Consider the following 24,007-nt stretch of genomic DNA (forward strand, 5'->3'; position numbering starts at 1 on the left):
GAACCGGAATGGGTAACCTTGCCGCAGAGCAAACTAATCAATAACAGAATAGCATCATTAACTAGCACTTTGTATACGACCAACAGTGAGTCTGGCATCTGTGAAGAACAAGAGCAATGACTGTTATGTTTTTCAAGCTAAATTATTACATGCAGTTAAGATTCGGTGCTGGTATAAATACCCTCCAGGCTAGCACCTATGCAGTTTGTATGAGGTCAGTTTGTGTTCAACATAAACACAGATTTATCTTCTTACAATAGAAAGCAAATCAAAATGTTTTGTGTCTAGTCTGAAGCATAAAGGTATGTGGACAGTTTATATGCAAAAAATGAGCAAATCAGTTCAGAATCCAACTTGGCTTAGAAGGCCACTTACATCACACAGAGAAGTTGGACAATAAAATAATACCAATCCAACCAATACAATTACTCAGTTTGACTACACAAATGTATACCTGAAATGTTCCAACTACTCAAACATTTATAAATGATGAAAAGGAAAGCAGCTTAGCTACTTCCAATAACTTATCTTTGACTGAAGGTGTCTAAACACTGTGTGACTGGTCAAATCACCTTCAAGTTGCTTTATAAGTACATTCATCCATCATTCATAAATTACTTTGGAGTGATGCAATTGGTTGACTGGCTCCATTTTGATTGACTAGCTTTCTCTCTCCCTGAAGGAAAACAAACTGTGAGAAACCTGCACTTCACCTTCATGAAATTGGACACTACAGGCTGGAGGCGCGAGTGAGGAACCCACCTAAAGACCAGTTGCTAATGACTGTCAACTAGTTTAGTCATTATTCCGTTGGATTCTGTAAGATAGTGAGTATGTTTACAAACATCAGGGTATGGCTATAGTCCTAGCCTATATGTATTCTTTTTCAGACTCAACACAGCCTATATAGATTAATGTGGTGGTGTTGATGCCATGTTAGAAAACACTGACAACACTGCAGAAAAAACCCCACTACACCTGACCCCTCTAACCCGTCAGTGTCCCAGATCAAATTCAAATGGACCCATTTAACTTCTCCAGGATCAAAGCCGTGACTTTCTGTTAAGAACAGCGAGATGAAAACAAGAATGCTGCAACCTTTCCATCTCCTGGGTTCACACAGGCCACAGCAATCCGTCTGAAAGGCACACGCCTGTGGAGCGGAGAAAGCACTAATCCTCTGCCTCCCCTCTACCCCTCCGCCGATTCAATATGCTGTCCATTAGTTCTCATTTTTCACCGCATATTAAGAGGTGCCCAGAGATTATGTTACATTAATGTGAAGTTGTTTTATGGGTTACAATTAATCCCAGCAGAATTGAGGCAAAAATGTGCTGACAGGAAAACTTCCCATCGATTTCATTGATTGACTGCCCCTTATTTTTCTCATCTAGCAAACTCATCTAGCTTTAACGGAAAAGGCCATATCATTTCATAACTTCAGTCTCATAGTGAGACTTACCCCCTGTGTGGTAATGGACCCTGGTCACAGATGAACGATGACAGAGCCCAATATCCCGACTCAATTAAAAACTGTATGTCAGACTCAACAGTGTAAATTCATATTCTACGAGTCCCAGAGGTTCTTAAAGACATTGCATAGACATTAGGTTTTGCAGCCGGAAGGATAACCTATTATAAGCTATCATTATCTTGTTTAAAAGTTCCTCTCTAACCTCTTTTCAAACTTATACAACCAGTAAAAAAAAACTAGTCTTCCAGAGGTAGTTTTTTACCAGGGCATCATACTGTTCATTCTGTACAACATGTTCCCACAACAACACAATTACTGTTAGGCTTGAAGGAACCCTCAACCCATTCAGAAAGGCAAACTCATGGTTGGACAGCTCTTAGGTAAATATTTAACAGCACTGCTAGAAAATGTCAGACTGAATATAGTGACCACTGACATTTCAAAATGTTTCACTTTAGGATCATAGTTCCTGAGATGAAAACATCTCCCCAATAACAGGGCAAGTGAGGGACACTATCTTCAGGAATATCAGATACAATCAGACATTTGCGAACAATTGTTCATTAACAACGATCAACAATCAGAAAATGAGACTGCTCAGCCACACCACAGGGACAAGCGCACAGACCATTCCCTGTGACTGCTTCCACTAAGTTATAGACTAGATGTAGGATACTATGAACAGTATAGGAAGAAGGAGACATGAAGGGTGCTTTTTGGGATTTCTCATTAAAAGGGATTCAAAATATAGTTGACTTTGCAGGGTAACATGCTTTGGTTACTGACAGCATTCCCCACTCGTGCCAGAGAAGGAAACCAAATTAGGAGTAGGACAGGAAAATATCCAATTCCCAAATCTCAGCAACCATGTCATTGCGATTACAAACACAGATTAGTTTGTGTTGTGCTGAATGATGAGCATGTCATTAAAGTGTACAAGAAACTTGTGAGTACGTTTCGTATCAATCCACATTTAAATTGATGTTCTGCAAAGCAGAATTTCCCTGTAACATCAGAGGAGTTAGGATCTACCTGTCTTTAATGACCTGTGCAACGTGCCCTCTAGGCACTGGTCATCTCCTGTCTAGACTACTTGCAGTATGCTACCGGCCAGTCGACTTTCATGCAAAGGCAAGCGTCTGAACATGATTCGAAACATGATTGCGTTCCTGGTTTACAGTCAGCTGACATATCGCTTTTCATCTCCCTCCTTTGGCTCCCCGTGGTTGCTCATAGCAGGTTTGAGTATTCAATGCTTACATCTAGTTCGGCTGTCACTGTATTCAATGCTGGCCCACAGGACAACCAAAGAACTGGAGCAATCAACCTGAACTCCAGCCTTTTGGAAGCTCTTTCCCATCCCATTCACCACTATCTTAGAATAAAATGACATCTAGTTTGGCAGTCTCACCGCATGACAAGTCTTAATCCATTCTGAACTGAATTGCTACATTTTGCTGTATCCCTGTCAGTCTACAAAAACATGAGGCCATACGGACTCAGCTTCTTAATACTACAGAACAAAACCTCCTCTATTTTAGCACTTAGTGCACTTCAAGTTGAACCAGGTATCTGGCACTTTTTTCTTGTGAAAATTTCGTTGTAAGGCCAAATATTCCACCAACAAAGCTACGATGGTGTGAGCCATGTGATGCAGTTGCAAAATATTTGTTGTGCCAAATCGCAGTTGCCAGGTTTTAGAACCCTTGTACCTCACAGCTTTCGTGTCACAAGACACAGCATCATGGCACAATTTTGGTCAGCAAAGAGACTACTTGACTTGTTTCGAAGAACACAAAGTCTAAACTCCAAATTTCCTAGAAAGAAAGTTTTGAAAATTGACAGGCATACCATAATACCACGGTTAACATGTGCGTACTGAAGAATATTCGTGGTTTTCAAATACTTTGAATGTATTACATTCACGCCACTTTCATTAACACACAAATGGTCAGCAAGTTTCCAATGATATCTACTATGATTTACATTTGTGTGAAGTGAGGCGAGATCTTGTGCTCTTTATTAGTTTTTGTTGTGTTGGGTCCATTGTCCTAACTCTAGTGGTTCAAGGTTTTTTGCCAGCAGCCTAGTGAAGAGCTGCTTGAAAACTCAGGAGCAAGACCCTCCCTGTGTGCTGACATTCACACCTTTTCACATCTAGGTAGACCCCAGGCAGTTCACCCTTCCTCTCATGCCCCCAACGTACACCTTGAACCAGACCCCAGACACACCCATTATGCTAAGTTGTGTATTCCAGCTTACTATAACTCAAATGTAACTTGTATGCTGAGTGTGTTGTGTTGCAGAAAGAACATCGTAGAGACACCAAGCGCTACGGGTGGTGAGAGAACGGAGCATTGAGGAGACATCGCAGTCTTTCAGGACAAGGCCAACAAAGAAGAGAAACTACACTATGGACCATATCTCCTAATCTTTCCTTCTCTCTCTCCATTGTAGTGTGTTGTGTGTGCTCGAGGTCTGTTGTGGAGAATAAACTGACACCCTACCCATCAGACAGGCATTCCATCGAGTTCTTTGCTAAAATCACGCAACTGCAACTAACGTCAGAGCTAAAATAGAGTTTTCACAGGAAATCTACAAACACATCTTCTGTTTGGCATTTCCCCGCAGCTACAACGATTTCTTTCAGTATTAAACCACAGGGGGCGAACTGAACGGTTCAACAATACACTGTGTACCGTTGCATCCCTGATTTACACGTATCATTAAAATGCGTCTCGTATTGAGACTGTATTTAGATATGATTTTAACCTCACTACGTGTACGTTGGCACTATTGCAAGCTGTTCCAGCGGTCTACAATGCTTTGTTGCAGCAAGTTGCTGGTTTCAAGTAGTTCTTCTCCTTGCAAGTCTTTGATCTCAACTGACCTTTAGTCTAATGCTTTTCTGAGTATTGTCTCTTTGAACTGTCTGCTTGTGTTTCTCACCTGTATTTACCTCTGCCAAGGAGGTTATGTTTTTGGTATGGTTTATTTGTCTGTTTGTCTGTCTGTCAGCAGGAATATGCAAAAACAATAAGCCCAAGGGTGTAGCTGGGACAAAGATTAAACGCAACATTGAAAACAGGTGATATTCCAATTCTACAGCCACTTTAGAGGGGCCTGAAATGTCTGAAAGTTTTTTGTTGTAAAATGCACATCACTGTAATTAAATGACACTAAAGCTGCTGAATGAATAATGCAAGCCGGAGCTTTGAACTGAGTGAGATAAACAGGTGGAAGCAGAGTGCCTGCTGATCGATTTAAGAGGGCACCCAGCCCTCGGAATCAAGACAGTGAATCTTTAACCACAAGCACAGTCAATATCAAGCGGTGTTGGCGGTTCTTGCATGCTGTGAAACTTGACAAGGCTCCAGGCTAACTGAACAACTCAGACTGGAGCTAAACATGGTAACTTCCACTTCATTTTACAACTAAGTGCCCTGTATTGTCAGTTGCAACAAAGTACAACACTAATGGCAGCATGACTTTGCATGTTTATATTTCAATCTAATCGGTCTTCCATCACAACGGCTTGTCCAGGGGGCAGATGCTAAGCAGATCTCTGCAGTTCCAGTTAAATAAATAATAATACATAAATTCAGAGCACCAATATGCTTAAAAATGTGGAACACTGCATCAAATTAGAAACATGTGAATGCCACATGGGTCCAATATACAGAAATCCGATAAAGAGGGTACAATGGTGAAAGACTAAATAATAGAACATTTAACATTGTAGCATTACCTTGACTCATCAGTTTTTATTTCAGCATGCCACGCATAACAGATGTGTGAAAGCTCTGTTCACCACTCAAACTGCTTCCTTTCCTAACAGGCATGTTCCTCTGCTACATAAAGCACTCCACAGAGAGGCAGGCACTTTTTCAGAGTGTTAGTAATTCAGAGCTTTTACGTGAAGGCATTGATTAAACTGGCCAAGTTAAGATCTTCCATTCTGTTCTTAAGGTTTCCTACTTCACACTGGCCTAAATGTGAACTTCTCTGCTTTTCGTGTGCATAAGAGTGTTTTGTTCATGTGTCAAATGGTGATAAGGAATGTTATTAAATAATCGTTTTTTTTTTTGCTAAATAAAATAATGATCAAATCTAGCCAGAATGCGTTTGTGGTTGCCTTCACATTGATTTTCACTAGTGGGCATTTATATGAAAAGGTTCTTGAAATAAAGGAGATGGAGGAGGCTAAACAAAGGCCTAACTCGCTGGCCACTCACTCACTGATCAAAGCCTGGCTGGCTCGCTGCAATGCTGTGAACACCGAGTTCAGCACACAGCACTCTCCAGCCAAATGATTTTGTTGTGAACAGGCAGTTCTTGTTCCCACTGGCAGGGGCTCTGCAGTTGAACTGGTGACTGCACTAAAGGCCAATCTCCCCTTCTTCCAACAAGCCCCAACAAAACTCATTACCTAAACAAATTGAGGCTTAAGTTGAGTCCAAATAAATGAAGCAGACTGCAAGTCTTTTAAGGTGAATTTTTTAAAGAAAAGAAACTTCTTTGTCAGGAACTTTACTGGCACACTTCTTTTTTTTTTACTGTTTTGGCCACAAGGAAAGGTGAGCTCAGCTGTTTTAATAAAACAAAACAAGTCTTTGTTTGCTTGATTATAGATGTGTGCTGTGAATAAAACATTTGCCACGGGGCCATACAAAAACACCTGCAATCAGTCAAGCTGTAGAGTCCGGGTGAAATGAGGTTGTGAGAAGATAAGGAAGCCCTGAAAGGTGAGAAGGGCCTGCATCTAAGTAACAAACTTTAAAATCTTTTTTTTTTTTCACCATTTATGAAGATGCACACATTTTTTTTTTTTAATTTTTGGGATTCAACCATTTCTTGAAAAAGCATACTATACATTGGACACCAGAGAGCATTAAAGTCCAATGTTTGCAGAGTAGACTCCATCCTTTGCGACAGCTGTACTTCAGATTTAAAGCCTGTCAACTTACAATGGCCTCACGTGAATTCTGAATCCAATAAACAATAACAATCAAAGAGAAAGAATAAAGAAAGGTTATGGTAACTATATTAAAGCACAGCAGGATTAACAATGTCCCAAAATCAAAACTTTTTTTTTTTTTTACTGATAGAAAATCAGATACTTTCAACTGTTTGAATGCTTATAGACTGGATGGAGCCTGTGGTAAAAGCCTTACCAATGCAGGATCCTTATCCTGTCCATGTCCAAATATGGAGTTCATACGGGGTTATAAACATAAGCTCTCCTGGGACATTACTGCACAATTTCATCATGTTACAGGTTAAAACCCCCACTATTTATTATTAATTTTATGTCATCTAGGGTTAGGTACATCAACGTAATCCCGGCTCCCACAAACAGGATGTATTTTTTTTTTCATTACATAATTATGTCTCTTACAACACCCCCCACTGTCAGCCCCGAAGCCAACAGCAGCACTGAAGTCACAAGTTCACTGTTCGCACCGGAGGCATACCATGAAATAATGTATAGCCTGCTTCTGAATATAGCTTTTATTCATGTACGCAAAGCTGGAAGGAACCTATGGTAATTACTGACGCTTACATCGTTACCACAGCAACCCATGCAGATAGGTCGGTGATGTCTAGACTCACAAATCCGATCTGATCACTTGCAAAAACCAGCGCGGCCAGTCGTCTCAAAATATCTTATTTGAGAATATTTTAGTGAGTTTTAGATGGAGATTAAGAACCCTAACTCTGCCCATTTCTGAAATCCCCGAAGCGATGCAACCTACAGTTCATAATGATGTAGGAAGCCAACAGCAGCACTGAAGTCACAAGTTCACTGTTCGCACCGGAAGCATACTATGAAATAATGTATAGCCTGCTTCTGAATGTAGCTTTTATTCATGTACGTAGGTCTAAGTGTAATGCAAAGTTGGCCTAATCTCACAGCACAAAATTATTATATCTACCTATTCTAAATCATGAGAATTACTGAAGAAGTTGTGAAAAAGAAAATGTAAATTAAGAGGTAATGGTATCATGCTGCCTGTTTAGTGCCATCGTTGAGGGGATGGTAACCGTTCTAAGGGCTTACAACGGACAGATCCACTAAGATGTTCTGACCGCAGGGAAATCAGATTTGTTTCTCAAATAAGATCTTTTGAGACGAGTGGCCGCGCTAGTTTTTGCAAGTGATCAGATCAGATTTGTGAGTCTAGACATCACCGACCTATCTACATGGGTTGCTGTGGTAACGATGTAAGCGTCAGTAATTACCATAGGTTCCTTCCAGCTTTGCCTCGACAAAAGCCTCCCTCAGCAGACCATTTTTTCTTGCATTTGTCCAAAGACTGTTGTTCTCCATGCTGTCATGCCGACATTGCTCTACAACGCTCTCAAACAGTATAGAAGCAGTAGATCAATCAATGTAAGTTCTTTGGTGTTTTTCTTTTCAGTGTAAGATCTTTGGCACTCTGCTAATGAACAGTAGCATGAACTCCAGCACTCCCGTCACTGTAGATCTCACGTCTTGGTTGTGTGTTGCATTGCAAGAGATGCAAAACCGGACACTCTGAGAAACATCAGTAGAAATCCTCGAAACTATTTCATGTGGATTTTTTAGCTGTCCAGTCTGGATACAATCTGGACGCCAAGAAAAGCCTAATGATTTAGTTGAAATCGGTTGGTTAGTTAGATAGGTTATGTAGGTTTATTGCTACCTGAAGACAGGAGCCATTACCCATTTCCAATTTAAAAAGCATATTCAGTGTCTACCTTTTACTTTGACAACAAAGTGATGTTATGTGCTGTTATCGGCGGAGAAACGTATAGGTTACAGTTAATGATTAAGAAGAGTACAAGGAGGTTTGTAATTAAAAGACATAATGAAACCTAAGATAAAAATAATCTGAAAGTACAGGAAAAGATGGTCTTTGCAGTGTGATCTTTGAATAGCCTTTCCATAGCCGAGAGTTTTAATGATTCGGTACCAGAGGGAGCCCTCAGACCTTTACATCCACAATGGACATGTTCCAATATGATTTCACTCATTGTTCACCTCTATTGTGAATCGTGTTAAGAAATGAAAATGCAGTGAGAGTTTTAGGTGGAGATTTAGAACCCTAACTCTGCCCATTTCTGAAATCCCCGGAGCGATGCAACCTACAGTTCATAATGATGTAGGAAGACGGAAGAGGTAATGACAACTAATTACTCATAGTGAGCAGCTATTAGGGTGTGGGCGAGTGATTCAGTCCTAACTCCATCTCATTTGCTGCTTTCATGGTGAGGTCCCGTGTTACTGCAGCTTGGGTGTGTGTGGTGGTTACAGGTTGCTCTCGCCTTGACCCTCAGGAAGGCCTTCCAGAGCGGCGCAGAAGCCTAATTATAACTAAACATGACAGGATGAATCAACTGAACTGGGTAATGATGGGGGTTTGGGTCAAATTCAGGTTACGTCTGAATCAACACCTGCCAAGAAGCACATGCATGGATGTTCCGTGTGGCGTGTTGCAGAAGCCTGGTTATCCAGCCATTTCCTAGCAACCAAACACAGCCTTCATGACTCCAATGAAAATGCAAAGATATTGGATTCGTCCTTGCCTTCAGCACACTCTAAACAAATACTGAGTTTCCTCTGACCTGCTCTTTGCGTCACACACACAACAAACCTGACTGTCTGTGAATGTATGCTGTACCAGGTCTGTTTTAATTGATGGTACAGAAAGCTCTTGTGTCCAGTAGAGTTTGTTCTACAGCCACTTGTCTAGGCCTACCACATGTGTTGTTATTTGTCTATTTTAATTAGCTTGTGAGGCTGGAATATATCTTTCTTAAATATGCTTCACTTTGAACCTTCCATGGTTTCTGCTAAATGCAGTGCTGAATGACTGAATGGTTGTACTTCCATTGCTCTCTAGATGGCTTTTTGTAGCACTAGTAAGTTGTGTGGGTTGCGACACAAAAAGTGTGCCTGTCATTGAATTGTTACACTGTGCTGTATATAGCACATTGCTTAATACCCTGATAGGTGCATCATAGAGGAAATTATTTCACATCCACCAATATGTGACACCTAACTGGATTAGCCTATATGATGGCTGACCATACATTGCCTGTCTGCTGTGGCGGGGAACAGGCGGGGAACACGCCATCTTGTTGTGCTAAGGGCAATTTGGTACACCCTGATTTGTCTGATCTACTACCCCTTTCAGAAAGTGACCAAAAACATTTGACCTGATCAGTACAGACCCCACACAACTATATTACCAGTCGCCACAGTTCAATTAAATTACAATTTCCCAACCTGTACAATATGTTCAGCAATGCTATGAATACGATTCTACATTATGATTTACAGTGACATATTGATGTTTTGTTTGCAAAGCATTCCTTTAGGGCATTGTAACCTAATGAGATCTTTTCATCCTTTTATCTGACAGAAAGGCTGTTCAGTGCATTTTAGACTGATGGATTGCAAAAGTGACTGATTTGGGTAGTAATCTTACTAGCTTCCCGATAAGCTAAAAACAAATATAAAATCAATCAATCCTTTAACAGGTTTAGTAAATGATTGATAGCAGACACAATGCTATTCATTACAATCATCAAAAAAAATACTTGTTGTATTGATTTCCTTTCCCGCCCTAATTACAAATGTCATTATGCTTACTACACACTATAAAAATGCTCTGAACCTCTGGCACAATTGCTGGTAGGGTTATCTACAGTTCACCCAGCTTTGTCAATCGCTGATCCTACTGTTAAAGAGATTGCACATTTTTTCCCTCATCTTCTGAACCAGTCATTTAGGCCTATAAGATCTTTGGAAACAGAAGCAGTTCCTTTCCTCTGTGATGGCTTTGTCTTGAATATCAATGTGTATGATTATGGTTTAAATGTTCAAAGTTGGTTAACAGAAACCTTCTCTCCCCACCACAGACATGGCAGGGAACAGGGGTACTAAAAGCCTGGATACATTCTGGACTGAATGAGCCAAGCCCTTTTGTGGAGAAAGATTAGTTGGAGCGTTCCAGTAGTTTACAAGACAGACATGTCGATATTAGCCCATCAATCCCCTTGCCAGAACATTTCTCATAGTTCACCACCTCTAGTGGGCCAAGAAAACATCCTGCCTGGTTGCAAAATCTTTTCAGTTTCCTTTTATTTCAGACTTATTCATCAAAAACCCTAGTGCAAATAACCTAGAGAGATGAGCCTTCTAATAAAGCAGTTCGAAATGTTTTCTTGAATGCACACATATGCTAAAACTAGGCCGGGAGGAGGGGGTAAGGTGGTAGACATACAGGAAATAGCTAGTAGCGTAATACGTTCAAAGTGCATTTCCTGTCCTATTGCTCTATAGTAAACGGCTTCTGGGTTATTTAATCAGGACATACCCTGCTGACACTCTTGAAACCAGCCATGCCAAAAACATACCCGGCAGTGAGTTTGTCTAAGACAGCTCCTATTGTGACGTTACCCACATCCACGGAAGAGCGTGGATCCTGCAGAACACAGCAGCTGCTTTGCAACTAAGGAAACCTGAATCATATTAGTCACAAGTAGGCCATGTTGACCAATCGTGTCCCTGGCACTCAAAACTCCAAACGTAGAGATGCCAAGACAACCAAAGAGCACAGTTCCAGACAGTCTATCCTTCTTGGTGAGTTCAACCAAGGTGTTGATGTCATTGAGGCAATATAACTGGGCTTAAGTCTGTAAAACAAATACGCTTGGATAATCATGTCTTACGAGAGAGAGGGGACGACATGTCCTCACAACTTGACAGCGCTGTGGGTGCAGTTCCCTGCATGAGGAAGTATTGCAATATTTTCTACTGTAATCTTGCTGAAGCAAACCGTCAAACTGTCCCAATTCAGGAAACAAGAAATAAAATGTTGGGTGCTTGATAATGTTGAGCTTGGATGCACACCACTGATACACTTTTTAATTTGAATTAAACTGAATCTTGTTTTTGTTGTGATATGTTTTCTGACTGTACTATAATGAGGCAACTACGCCTTTCTTTTTGTTTATAGTTTTATTTATATGAATTTATGTTTTACAACATTGATTTAGTTTTATTTAATGCATTTTCTTCCATCCTGACCTGTTAAGACTTCATGGAAATTCACGTCAAGACATTGTACTTAGGCACCTGTCTAAATTTAGTGTCTGGTCGTCCAGGACTGACTAACATCAAACATTTTTGACAGCCCCACTGTCTTTATTCAGCCTCAAGATTTTCTATGATTCGGTTTACTGGCTTAACGAAAAACACTTCACGATTTGAATTGTTGTTGGACTCTTATTGACAGAAGTTGCTCTGGAGAATTCTTCCTTGCCAAACAGGCTGTAATTACTAGTTAAACATGATGGCAGCATTGTGGCTTGCAACAAACCAATGGTTCTCTCTCTCTCTCGCTCTCTCAAACACACACACACACACACACACACACACACACAGACATACTTACATACAAACTGTGATAATTCATTTTATCTGTGACAACCCATCAGAAAAACTACTAATACTAGGCTACGACAACAACCTAAGAATTGTGACCATAATAGATTTAATTTTGCGGGGCCCGATGAGCACAATTTGGTAACCAAGGCATTCACTTCATCAAATTGATGCTTTGTAACCTGTGGATACCCACTAACATTTTCACGTTTTTTTTTTTTTATAGCAAACACACAGCTAGTGCCTGTCGCTAGCTTCTCTTTCAGTAACGTTATTAGTTAGCGTCAGTCTGTTATAAGGGCGAGGTTAGTGAGAGTGTAATGAACATGTTATACTGACAAAAAACTGTCAACGTTGATGCCACCAAAAGGTCGTATAAGCATTTGCCCACCGTTCATCTTGCCTGTTAGCTTTTTTTAAACGTGTGTTTTTTAACCTTACCTTGATAATACTGGTCCGCCGAGGTATTCCAGATTTGGCATCCAACACAGGGGTGTTTGCCGTTTCCAGTCCCTCGCTGTCAGGTATGGCAGAAACGACCATGTCTGACGGTAACCCACAGTCTCCGTTTGAGACCGATACTTCGCACTGCCCTTTCCCGTCTGTTTCATCACTGAATACGGTAGCCTTCTCTCCATGAGTCGACGAAGATAACCCGCAGTTTTCTGCAAACTCCGCCATAAGCACAGAGCTGACTATGTCTGGGTCTGTTCAGTGGTTACTTAGTAATAATGCAGTTATGGCGTAACTGAACTTCTTGAAACGACATCTGCAAGCAAAGATGTTAGCTAAAACCGTTGATAGCTACCCCTCGAATCATTTTCGGAGACTGGCGGCGACTCGTTGGCTAGGTGGAAATTGGCCCCATGCAGAACATTTTGACTGTTGCAAGTCTCATTGTTCTTCAGCATCACATTCATAAGCCTCTTGATGCTGCCATCTAACGTTCCTCAGTTATAATAAGAAGAACGCTGCCTATTCTAAAGCTTCCTACTTCATACCATACGCCTAGGATTCAAACTAAAACGCATAATAGCCGCACTTAAACTTGAAGGAAATAGGCAACCAAAAATATATTGATTTAGCTGGTTCCCTATACTAGCCAATTAACGTCAAATGTTAACGTTGCATCAACAGATTTGTAAAACGTTGTCCTAATCACATTATCTGAAAGCCTGGGCCAGTGGCAACCGCACTCCTCAAAGAAGATTACGGAGTGAACTTTGTGTTAAACCAATCTGTCTAACTAGGGAGTCAATTAAACATGATATCCCAATTAAAATGCTAGCGATAACATATCCAAGCAGCTGATAGTATCAAAGTGCGGTCTCTGAGCTCACTTTGCATAAAATCACAATTTCTTTGGAACGAGGGTGACGGAGCAAACGCCGTTCAATAATTATATACAGGTATGCTAACTCAGAATAATCAGTTACGCTAGCAATCTAATGTAGGCTACAAACCGTAAATTGTGGCAGGTAAATCATGACAACTACACCAGCTAGCTAGCAGCCCACGACGTTTATGTCAAGGAGTCAGTAAACAACTATTCAACGTAATGCTAGGTTCCCTTGCGAATTTTCAAGATGTTTTTAGTAACTACAAGCATTTTGCCAACAACATATTAACTTAACACAAATATCCCTAAAACTAGTTTAAGTTAGCTACACGAGCTATCGTTAGTCACAGTAACGTAATTAGCTAGCTAACTTCATCACGTGAGGTTACTTACGGCGACGAGTAGGTTAACGTTGAAATTCGAAACTAAGCCTTACAGAAAACCACAGGATTGTCAACAGAAGTAAGAGCTCAAAAATGCTCCTGGCTGCCTACTATGATGCTTGATCCACAGGTTGCAAAGATAGTTACACAAAACTCAAGATCATTTTGAGATGCGAGACATTTTCAGCTCATTCGTGATGAACAGTGTTTCTCAAATCTCTTGCATGAGCAAAGCATATGAAAGGAGATTCGCTTCCTGAAAGCCCATACACACTTGTTGTCATATGCATGAGTGCAATGTATTAGAGCGCTCAATTGCACCTACCAGGCTGTATCAACCACGCTTTAAATAGTTGTTAATCGTTTCAGAGTCTGACGTGAATATGATATAGCATTAATATCAGGAAGTTAATAACTGCAGATTTGCTGCTGAGATGCATCCATTACCCATGCAGACATGTCTAAACTGTATGTTAAGGGAAATAATAATAAAAAAAAACAGTAATTGAATTCAGTAGATATGGCATTAATGCTTTCATCAAGTTTATTTCAAGTGCAAAGACCACCGACAAAGATACATGACTATTTCAGGGCAGACTGCAAGGCAAGAAGAGAAGAAAAGGGTACAATTGACTTTTATGTAGCTTATCTTTGAACAAGTTCAATTATACAACAGCGGCACCTAGCTGTTGAAGTTTTAGTGATAGTACCCTGAAGGCTCATATTAGTGCTCACTCGTGTTGCAATTGTTCTACAATTTTACTACAAATAATTCAAATAATTAGAATGAAATATATTCTTAATATTGAGGAAATTGTCAGCTTTTCATATGAACAACCAAATTAAATTCTGTTTTCAGGTAGCATTGCTTCAACTGGTGTTTCCTTCCGTCATAAGTACAGTTTTGACCATTTTCAAAGTAACATAAATCATTACACCAAGAAACCAGCATGCTTGATCTTTTGTCTCGACATTCCTCTTTTAGGCCAATGGCACGTAAATGAAAGGGGTACAGATGTACAGCAAAATTTCAGGCAACATATGCAGTTGACGCTATGCAAAGACCATCCCCTCTGTCTTGTCACATTAAGTTATGTGTCTGTTACAAAGGAAAGTAAAACAACATATTAATGAGCCAGGACAGTCAGATGAAGGAAATAATTAATATGTCAAGTACATTGTTAAAATCATTCACAGCTTGGCATAAGTCCAGAAACTGTTCTTCCAAATGCAATTCCGTGTAAGCCCCGAAGCATGGTAAGAAATGTTTGTGTTATTTCATATTCAGAAAGTAAGCGTTGTAATGAGTTTATGCTACAATTTTGAAGGTAATTACTGCCATGAATAGATGAAAATCCTTATTTCTTTGCAATAGGGACAATCTCGGAGTCACATAGGCAAAGAGCAGGGCAGAAGGCCTTTACATAAGAGTTGGTACATCCTGCTTGTTTCTTCAAGGCAGGGCAGTTGGTGAACTTGTTGATGTATGGGCAAGGATTAGCTGAAAGAGAAAAGAGAGGTAAACGTTAGCTTTTTTTTCTCTTCATAATCGTTTAAAGTTGTTTAAATACTTATATGACCGGACCTTGAAGGGTGTTTGACTCTGTGTGTTGTTTTCGTTAGAGAAGCTTTAAAACACTTACTGCACAGCTTGTCCTCGCAGGAGTTTGGGCAGGCAGCACAGGGTTCTCCTTCAGTGTATGGTGCTATACCGGTGCTACCTCTGTAAAAGTTTCCCCTGTGGAAACAACACAAAATAAAACTAAATTCATTCACAAAACTATTCTTAATTGCTGTTATCTTTCTATTCCCAATTAGGTGTTCATTGACCTCTCATTTGTCTTTGTGTTTCTACAAGTAATGGGATCGTATTGTAAGTTTCAGTGTCTTATATAATATTTATATAATTTGTCTATAATTTGCTATTTTGTCTATTTATTTTATCTATTTATTTAATTTCTTATTCAAATTTGTATTTAGCTACTTGATTCCTATTCCCACTACCCTGCTGCTTTGGCAATTGAATTTCCCACACGGGATTAATAGAAGTTTATCCTATCCTATTTTATCTCTCAACACTGCACATGTTAGTGGACTGAGATGTGCAGTGTGCCTTTAAGTGTTCCCCTGCCTCTTTAGAAGACAAGTTCCCCTGCCTCTTTAGAAGACAAGCATACTTTCAGATAATCATGCAAAGGCAAGATGAATAACAAGTGGAAATGAACAAAAAATTGTGTGTGACATACGCTCTGTAGTAATGGCAGCCGTAGAAGTAAGAGTCGCCGCACTTGGCCACACCACATCCCACCTGATAGGAGCTGTACCATATAACCTGTAATAAAATGACAATTGTGTCTGGATATCCTGTAGTTTTATGTCATAATTAGGGACAATAGGCCTTTGTGCTAGATGATCATCAGATTATGGACCTGTGAATCAATCTCATATGTCTCCATATTTATATGGATGAAATAACAATTATTACCTGAGTGTAATGGCCGATTGGGTGTCCGTTGTGTGATTCAGTAGTGTAGTAGTTGTAGTTCTCCACTTCACTGTACCAAGCTGTTACTACCGCAGTCCAAGAGTTAGTAGCTGAAGATTTGAACAAGTTCTCACCGGTTTGGTAGTCTGTTCACACATAAAAAAAAACAAAGGTAATTAGCTATTTATTTTCATATGCTCTCAGCTGTTTGGTCTCCTCTGTGTGTATTTGTGTGTGTGTGTGTGTGTGTGTGTGAATATGTGTGTGTATGTGTGTGTGTGTGTGTGTATGTGTGTGTGGCAGAGTGCACATCTACAGCAGGGGGAACAGCAATGACGCACTTCCAACCATGCGGCTGCTAGCTGGGCCATGTCTCATCTCGCATTTGTCCACCCACTGCTGGGCTGAGTCTGCCACTGTCTGGTTCCAGCTCTGAGGGGAAACGAATAGAATAGGAGCACAGCTGGACACAGGTAAGGACAGGCAGTCCCCAACTCACACATGTAATGTATTTCAGTTCATGAGTATCCAAGGAACAGTAGATAGATAGATAGATAGATAGATAAATACTTTATTAATCCCGTGGGGAAATTCTGGGATCTTGCGGCTCTCACATATTTACAATAATTACAAACAATATATACAGACATTACAAACAATACAATTCAGCTATGTACAGTGTAGGATGAAGGATGTATGGTGTAAAGTGCATAATAATTAAAGTAGTGTGGGTACATGGCGCCCACCATTCTTTATTGAAATGCTGTTAGAATGGTAATCTAGTAGTCAACATGTTGTCACCAGGCTCACTCAGAAAGTGCTTCGGTTAATGAGAGGCTATATAAGTGAAAAGTCGGACTCACCATTTTAAGCATGTTGCTCGCTGTTGGCACCACACCCCTCCGGAAGGCATTGTGAACGTTCACAATCTCCTCCTGGATAGTGGAATTCTCCGTGCAGACGTCTGTTCAAGGAAAGGCCCGGAGCATGCACACACATACAGAAAGAAAACGGTTACACACAATGATGATTTTTACTCTTTGTACTGATTTGAGATTTGATGATTTGTACTCTTGAAGGTTAAATACAAAACAAATATTGATATTAAACAGAGCAGAGTTGCAGATGTTGAAAGGTTGATGTATTACTCACTTGGCTGTGAATTCATAAGGGAATTAGAGAGTAAGAAAGAGAAAAACCGGTTAAGTGGTTTGATTAGTAATAAGGTTGACAGAAATGGTAATTTAAATAATATTTCTTACAAATGCAAACGTCCAAAGTACCAGCAATGAATCAAAACACTAACAACTACGAAACCGCGTACTATTTACGTATTTGACACATGTCATAGACCAGTGGTTCCCTACCTCTTTTGTCTGAGGTACCCCTTGAGCTGTTTGCCATGCCTTCAGTAGCCCATCAATCATTGTGTGTTAATCATTATCTTAAATTTGTTCAATTATTTGAATACAAAGACATTTTGTGAACATACAAGTAAATCCTTTCTAAATATATTTTAATAAATATTTTTTTCACAGAACTGTCTGTGTTTGAGCTTGGCCTCTTTTTGCCATTTGTCCTTTGGCTCCCCTTAACCTGAATCCAGAGCAACAGCAACTGGACATTTTAGCCATTTATACATGTTAGCTAGCTAGTTGGTTTGTGCACAGTTTTGCCATTCATAAACATGACCTCTTTACAGAGTAGTGGTTGCAATGGGCTGATGAAATGACTTGGAATATTTTCTTTTCATTTTGGGGATTCATTGAAATCCCCCATCTTTCCACCTGCCCCCTGCAAGCTGCTCAAGTACCCCTAGAGGTAGGCGTACCCTGGTTGGGAACCACTGTCCTAGATTATGGGTGAAGTGTATATCATACAAGTAATAAATGTAAATAAGCACCATGAGAAATTGACAATTAAGTTTGTCGAGTATGTCCAGTCATTGTAATTCATGAGAATGACAAATATATACATATAGATATTAAATACATGTTTTATAAGCAGTTTATACACAAGTGTGGTATAAGTTACAACTAAGTTGTCGATAATGGAGTTCTTTACAATTTGTAGAGTAATGTGAGTGCTCACCAGACTGCAAGCAGAGCACATCTGAAGCACTGTCAGGGTGCAGACAATTAGCACGAACATGATGTCTGTTGTCCTGGCCTGGGGAAGAAACTACATATGTTTTTTTTTCATTGGCCCTTTTGGTCACACTGAGCTGGGCTTTACTGAGCTAATTTCCATTACAAGTTAAACGGCGCCAAACTGCGACAGGCCACGCCTGTTTTGGACTCTCTCCTGAGCATGGCCAAACCATGCCAGGTTCGCCTGCAAACACGCAGAACGACGTCAAAGATACTATCTCTTTTACTATCTCTTATTATCTCAGTCATCATTCAGCACTTGCCAAAGTGTGTCTGTATTTGTGTATATCATGTTCAGATATGATTAAAACGTTCAATCTGGAAAGTTTGAAAATGGCAAACTGCCCATCAACATTTCTATCACAGTGAGTGTTTTTAGGCAGACATTAAATAAACAAAAGAAACATATTCTCTTAGAATAGATTCTCAAGTGGTATAAACTCCAATTGCAGCTGGAAAGTTAGCCCACATAGAATTAGAAACAGCTAGAAACATTAATGTTAGCAAGAATTTCGACTTAGAAATAATGGAATCAATTTTAACCAGGCAACCTCCGTTATCTTTGGCTAAAGAAAGAAGTATTAGTCTGGAAATCAAACAGGTTGGTTTCTTTTTAGACACAAAAGTTCCCTTTGTGGGCTAAAATACCTTAATACGTACATGTACATACCTGTATGACAACAGATGTATAACCAAAGACAACTAATGTTATTCTTTGCCTCTATTCTGCCAAATATTTGTGTATGCCTGGACACCTCGGCAGCCTTTATCCGTTTCTTTAAGACACACCATCAAGCGAGTATATCCTCTTGTGTGGAAATGCAAATTCAGGCTGCGCTTGGTCAACTGGCTAAACTGAGTGAAGCCGTGCTTCAGGTTTGCATCTACAGGAATGCTACAGGTTTGCATCTACTTCTGCCACTGGTCTACAATTATGCAGTGCTTTTCTAACCATTGACTCAAATTTAATAAAAATAAAATAACTTAGTAATTTAATGATATATGAATGTAGTATCCATGCTCAAGTTGAAAAGTAGGAAAAACCTCATCTTTTACATAAATATAAAAATTGTATACTATGCAAACAAAGAAATTCATTTCTATAACTGGTCATGGTGCCAACTTACCTGCTTTGATGCGCTGAAGACTCCGAAATTGTACTTGGCGTACGGTCTGCCCACTTTTTATAGGCTGGGAAGTGAAGGAAACTGTACACGTGTGCCTATTCTATTAATAACACTTGACAGAATAAAGAACTAATACCATAAAGTAATTACTCCTTTATCCAACATCCAGAAAAAGAAATGGGTAAATGAGTAAACATGGGTCTTGGGTGGGGACACTATCACTATGCATTAAAGCAGTAATGAATGGAGTGGGTGCTCCCTAAGTATGGGTCAACAAATGGACAATGATTAATGGCATATACAATGTAACTATGGATTACACCCTGGTGGTCGAAGAATACTTGCAACACATTTATCAGCTGTGTTTGCTGTGTGGTCGGACATGGCTAATTTCCAAGCAACTCGCTTCACCCTCGCGTCTTTCTCCCACTGTTGGTTTAGATTTGGTTGGTTTACATTGGCCTCTCTCAGAAGGAATTTGCATTGTCATCTGGGTCATATACCAGGGCACCTGCCCGCCAGTCTGATTTCATAACAGACAAACCCCTGACTCGTATCACATGTTGAATGTTTGCGGTGAGCGGAATGACGCAGGGTTTGCTGAACATGGCCTGACTTACAAATCATATGGGCTTATCTAGATAATCGCATGATTTTGGTAATTGTATATGTAAGTAACACTAACCCTAACCTGCCATCATGACATGGCCAGTTTGTTTTGTGTATAGGATTTTGGTAGCATTGTTGATGCTTAACTCTAAAGGTAAACAGGAGACATGAGCATATACATGAGCGTGGTGGAGCGGAACTGAACTCAGTTGACATGTGAGTCCATTGGAATGGTGTATTAAAAAGTGAATTGTTATTGTCTAGTTTTGTCTAATATAACTTACGGTCAGTGTAAGCAGAGCATCCGCATAATGCCTCAACTGGGAAGATAACTCTCAGAGATTCCTGTGCCTGCAGGTCACAGGTTTAACGATCATAATATACTGCAGCTGATCGAGGCCGTGGGGGTTTAACAGCTATGGATGCGTAAGGAATGACCTACGTACACTAAAATGGAGAAGTGCCACTGAACTGACCTACACTGAATTGGAGAAGTGCCCCTGATCAAATTGATGCCATATTCTCCTCAAGGTGTCAGTCTGTCTGCTGAATTGTTAGCATCTGAAACAATCTTGTATCACTTGTGTTTTTATGAAAGCGTTCGCGAGGAGGCTTTTCTTCCTTTCTTTTTACTCTGTCATCCTCAGGCCTAAGCCAGGTTACATAGAGTGAGCAGTCAGGCAGCATACCAGAAGGCATCAATTTAACGTGTTCCTCTGGTTCTGATAGTTTAATATGCTGGCCCCTGTTCAGATACATAAATTAACGTGTTATTTTAGAGGTGTGTGTGTGTAGGCTTGGTGCACAATATTATCTCAAGCGCTTCAATCTTCCTTAGGATTTTGAAGACAGAAAACTTTAATGATACAGTATATATATAATTTATATTTTAATGTTTCCTGTATATATTTTGAACATGGGTCTCTCTGTGTGAAGTAGGAGACTTGTTTTTGTCTCTCCATGTCAAATAGGAGACTTGTGTTTGTCTCTCCATGTCAAATAGGAGACTTATTTGTCTGTTGTTGTTTTGTTTGTATAAGAGACTTGTTTCGTATCTCCGTGTGAAATAGGAGACTTGTGGTTGCTGTGTTTTGCCTGATGGGTGATCGCAGTCTTGATCATAGAAAACTGTCCACTGTAACCTCTCTCTCTCTATACATCAGAACATTGTGGTCATCAAGAAGAGACAGAGGAGTATAGTGTGAGTGGACCTATTTCCCTTTTGTCTTCTCCTTCCATTGATTCTAATCAGCACTTACACAGCATGGAATAGATGAGATCATGATTGCAGTCGTCCTTTTCTTGTAGTATACTGCCGGAGCAAGTTAGGGCTTTCAACACAAGGGGGCGACTCAACCTTAGAAATACTGCGAGTGTGCTCCATCTGCAATCACATCTGTTTTCATTTTGCCAGAAGGCATCACTCACGGTTACCTTTATGACACTGGTAATTAAAAGCACCTGGAACATTTGAATCTGATGAAATCAGATTGATTACCTTGCAAGCGCTGATAAGAATAAGACAGCCCTCAAGAACAAGGCCAGGCCTAGAGAGTATAAGAGCTGTGCCGTGTATTGCACAAGCCATCCACTGACAAGTTCTTCCCACTGCCATAGTAAATCCAGGTAAACGAGTCTAAAAACAGGTCTACCCACTATTTGGCCAAAAAGGATTGAAGATTACTGTACTGCTGACCACTGGTATGTTCTGTTATAATGGATGGGAGCCATGAAGTCCTGTGAGCAACTCTAATAGCATGCTCAGTATGGTTTAATATGGTTGGATTGCTCCATGTACCCCTCAGAAATGGATTGTTGTCTTGTTTTTTTTTTTTCTTACACCTTTTAAGCATAGTGTCTCGTAAGCTACAAGGTAGCTGTCTCTGGATGTGTGTTTGGGTTCGTCTCTGGGGGGGATGGTGGGGGGAAGAGCGGAGCCAGCGGACAGGCTCCAAGGGTGGCCCCAGGTGCAGGCCTATATCCTCTCCTCCTTGTGCTTCCTGGCACACTTTCAGTACATTTTGGTATCTTTTCTTTTCTTCTTCTTCTTCTTCTACTTGTTTTTCTTCTTCCTCCTCTTCTTCTCCTTCCACCATCACAACTGCCACTCACGCGCTCACTGGCACTCTGGCTGTGTCACTCTCCCTCGTCCCCAGTGCGTTATGTTTCAGAGGTTTGGAAATGGAAGAAAGCAGTAATTAGACAATGCACGGGAGATCACCACCACCACCACCACCACCATCACCCTGCTTTCCAGGCTGGTGTTCACGGAAGCTCTAACTGCGCCTCGGAGCATTTCTTTCCTGCCTTTATCACGTTTCTAATGAGGAAAGGAAACAACAGGATCCCTGCCTCTCGGAGCGGCGCTTTTGTACAGCTTTGCGCGCCCCGCTCCGTTTGGCTGCCGTCCGTGCCACACTGCGGGGCGATAAAAAAGATGGCTGTTAAGAGCCGATGTGTCCTCTAAAAAAGCATGAAAATCGGAAGCCCCCCTGCAAGGGCACTGGAGTGGCAGTCCAGACAGGAAGAAGTGCTTTCATGCGCCCTATCATTAATTTGTGGCCTGAAGTGCGGCTTGACACGAGCACCACTGCGAGTGGAGAAAATTGGCATGTACACTGTAGTCAGATTCGACTGAAATAAATGCTTCAGAAAAGGAATCTGCCAGCTGCCCAGCGGTTTCCCGGGGCGAGAAGAATCTCCTTTATCTGTGATTTATGGAAGGATGCTGGCGTGAGGGGAGAGTTGAGGGGTGAGCGTTTTTTTTTTTGTCAGTTCTCCTTTGTACTAGCGAGGACAATGCAAGCACAGCCCCGTCCATCTGCAACATAGGAGCCACTGCTGGACTGTTTTCTCATGCTGTTTTCGTGAACCAGTGCTTCACGGTTGTTTTTGGTTCGCATCAAGGAGGACTTTTGTTTTCAAAGAGACAACCTCACCGGGGTTGTGTTGGTCCACACCGCCCATGCCTTTTTGTTTTGTTTTTGTTGTGGACGTTGTAGATCAGACTGTTTTGAGGAGAGCGGTTGTGTGACCAAAGGGGGGTGGGGGCAAGCCACTGGGGGGAGGAGGAGGGGGGGTGTCTAAACTGGTTCCGTGTCAGTGGTCTGTGTCAGGATTGGACTGGCCTCTCACACAGATTGCCCTGAATAATGGATATGCATGGTGTGTTTGTGCGAATGTGTGTGTGTGTGTGTGTGTGTGTCAGTGTGTGTGTGTGTGTATGTGAATGTGTGTGTGTGTATGTGTGTGTGTGTGTGTGTGTGTGTGTGTGTTGGGGTGGGGTGAGGTGTGTGTGGGGGCTGGGTGGGAGGGTTCTTCGTCTGGGGCTAATGAAAAATACATCCCCATCCCAGTGTTGTGGAGGGCAGACACAGATGCTGTCAGCCCGTGAGCACCCTCTCACCCACACCCACACCCACCGCGTCTGAGCGCCACCATCCGTCTAGCCTCCACTCCCCTGGGCAGTCTGCAGAGTTGTTGTTTTCCTCTTCTTTTCTTCTCTTTTTCTTTGCCCCTTCACTCACTCACTCCCCCCCTCCCACTCACCCACTCCCTCCCGCTCGCTCTCTCCTCTCTTCACTCCTCTTCACAGTACCTTGTTTTTTTCCATGCCACTCACTGTTCCCCCTTTACCCCTCTTTACCTATCTTCTCACTCCTCCTTTTATTTAGCAACTCCCTCTCCCTCCTCGTTCATCCCCCGCCTCTCCCCTTCCCTCCCTCCCTGCCTCCCCCTCTCCCTCTTCCTCTCTCTCTCTCTCTCTCTCACACTCTCGCTCTCGCTCCCCTTGCCTCTCCTCCTCAGTTGGATTCTTCACTCAGTGGACTGGAACTGTAGCGGCTGCTGGAAGAGCTGAGAGAGAAAGAGAGAAAGAGAGAGAGAGGGAGTGGAGGGAGGAGACGTCGAGCGGTGTCTGGGTCAGACAGCTCTGTCGTTTCATACAATCACAGAGGAGAGAGAGAGTGAGAGGTGGGCAGAGAGACAGCGAGAGAGAAAGAGAGA

The 24,007-nt window shown here is 41.2% G+C and overlaps 2 protein-coding genes across 2 annotated transcripts in view; both read right to left on the reverse strand.

Moving 5' to 3' along the window:
- Positions 1-12,702, reverse strand: part of plcl2 (phospholipase C like 2) — a 33,509-nt gene extending 20,807 nt beyond the window's left edge. Inside the window, exon 1 of the mRNA XM_080857920.1 lies at positions 12,351-12,702. Within this exon, the coding sequence (XP_080714046.1) occupies positions 12,351-12,590 (240 nt within the window). The 5' untranslated portion in view covers positions 12,591-12,702. The remainder of the gene's footprint in view (positions 1-12,350) is intronic.
- Positions 12,703-14,989: 2,287 nt separating this feature from the next.
- Positions 14,990-22,969, reverse strand: LOC308380675 (cysteine-rich venom protein latisemin; the record flags this gene model as incomplete). Its single annotated transcript, XM_080858081.1, has 7 exons — positions 14,990-15,132; positions 15,275-15,369; positions 15,878-15,963; positions 16,117-16,262; positions 16,458-16,548; positions 16,980-17,080; positions 22,942-22,969. 7 exons carry the CDS (start codon positions 22,967-22,969, stop codon positions 14,990-14,992), a joined length of 690 nt encoding a protein of 229 aa, XP_080714207.1.
- Between the last annotated feature and the right edge of the window lie 1,038 nt (positions 22,970-24,007).

The sequence above is a fragment of the Sprattus sprattus genome, assembly GCF_963457725.1.
Source record: "Sprattus sprattus genome assembly, chromosome: 19".
In the NCBI taxonomy this organism is placed as follows: domain Eukaryota; kingdom Metazoa; phylum Chordata; class Actinopteri; order Clupeiformes; family Clupeidae; genus Sprattus; species Sprattus sprattus.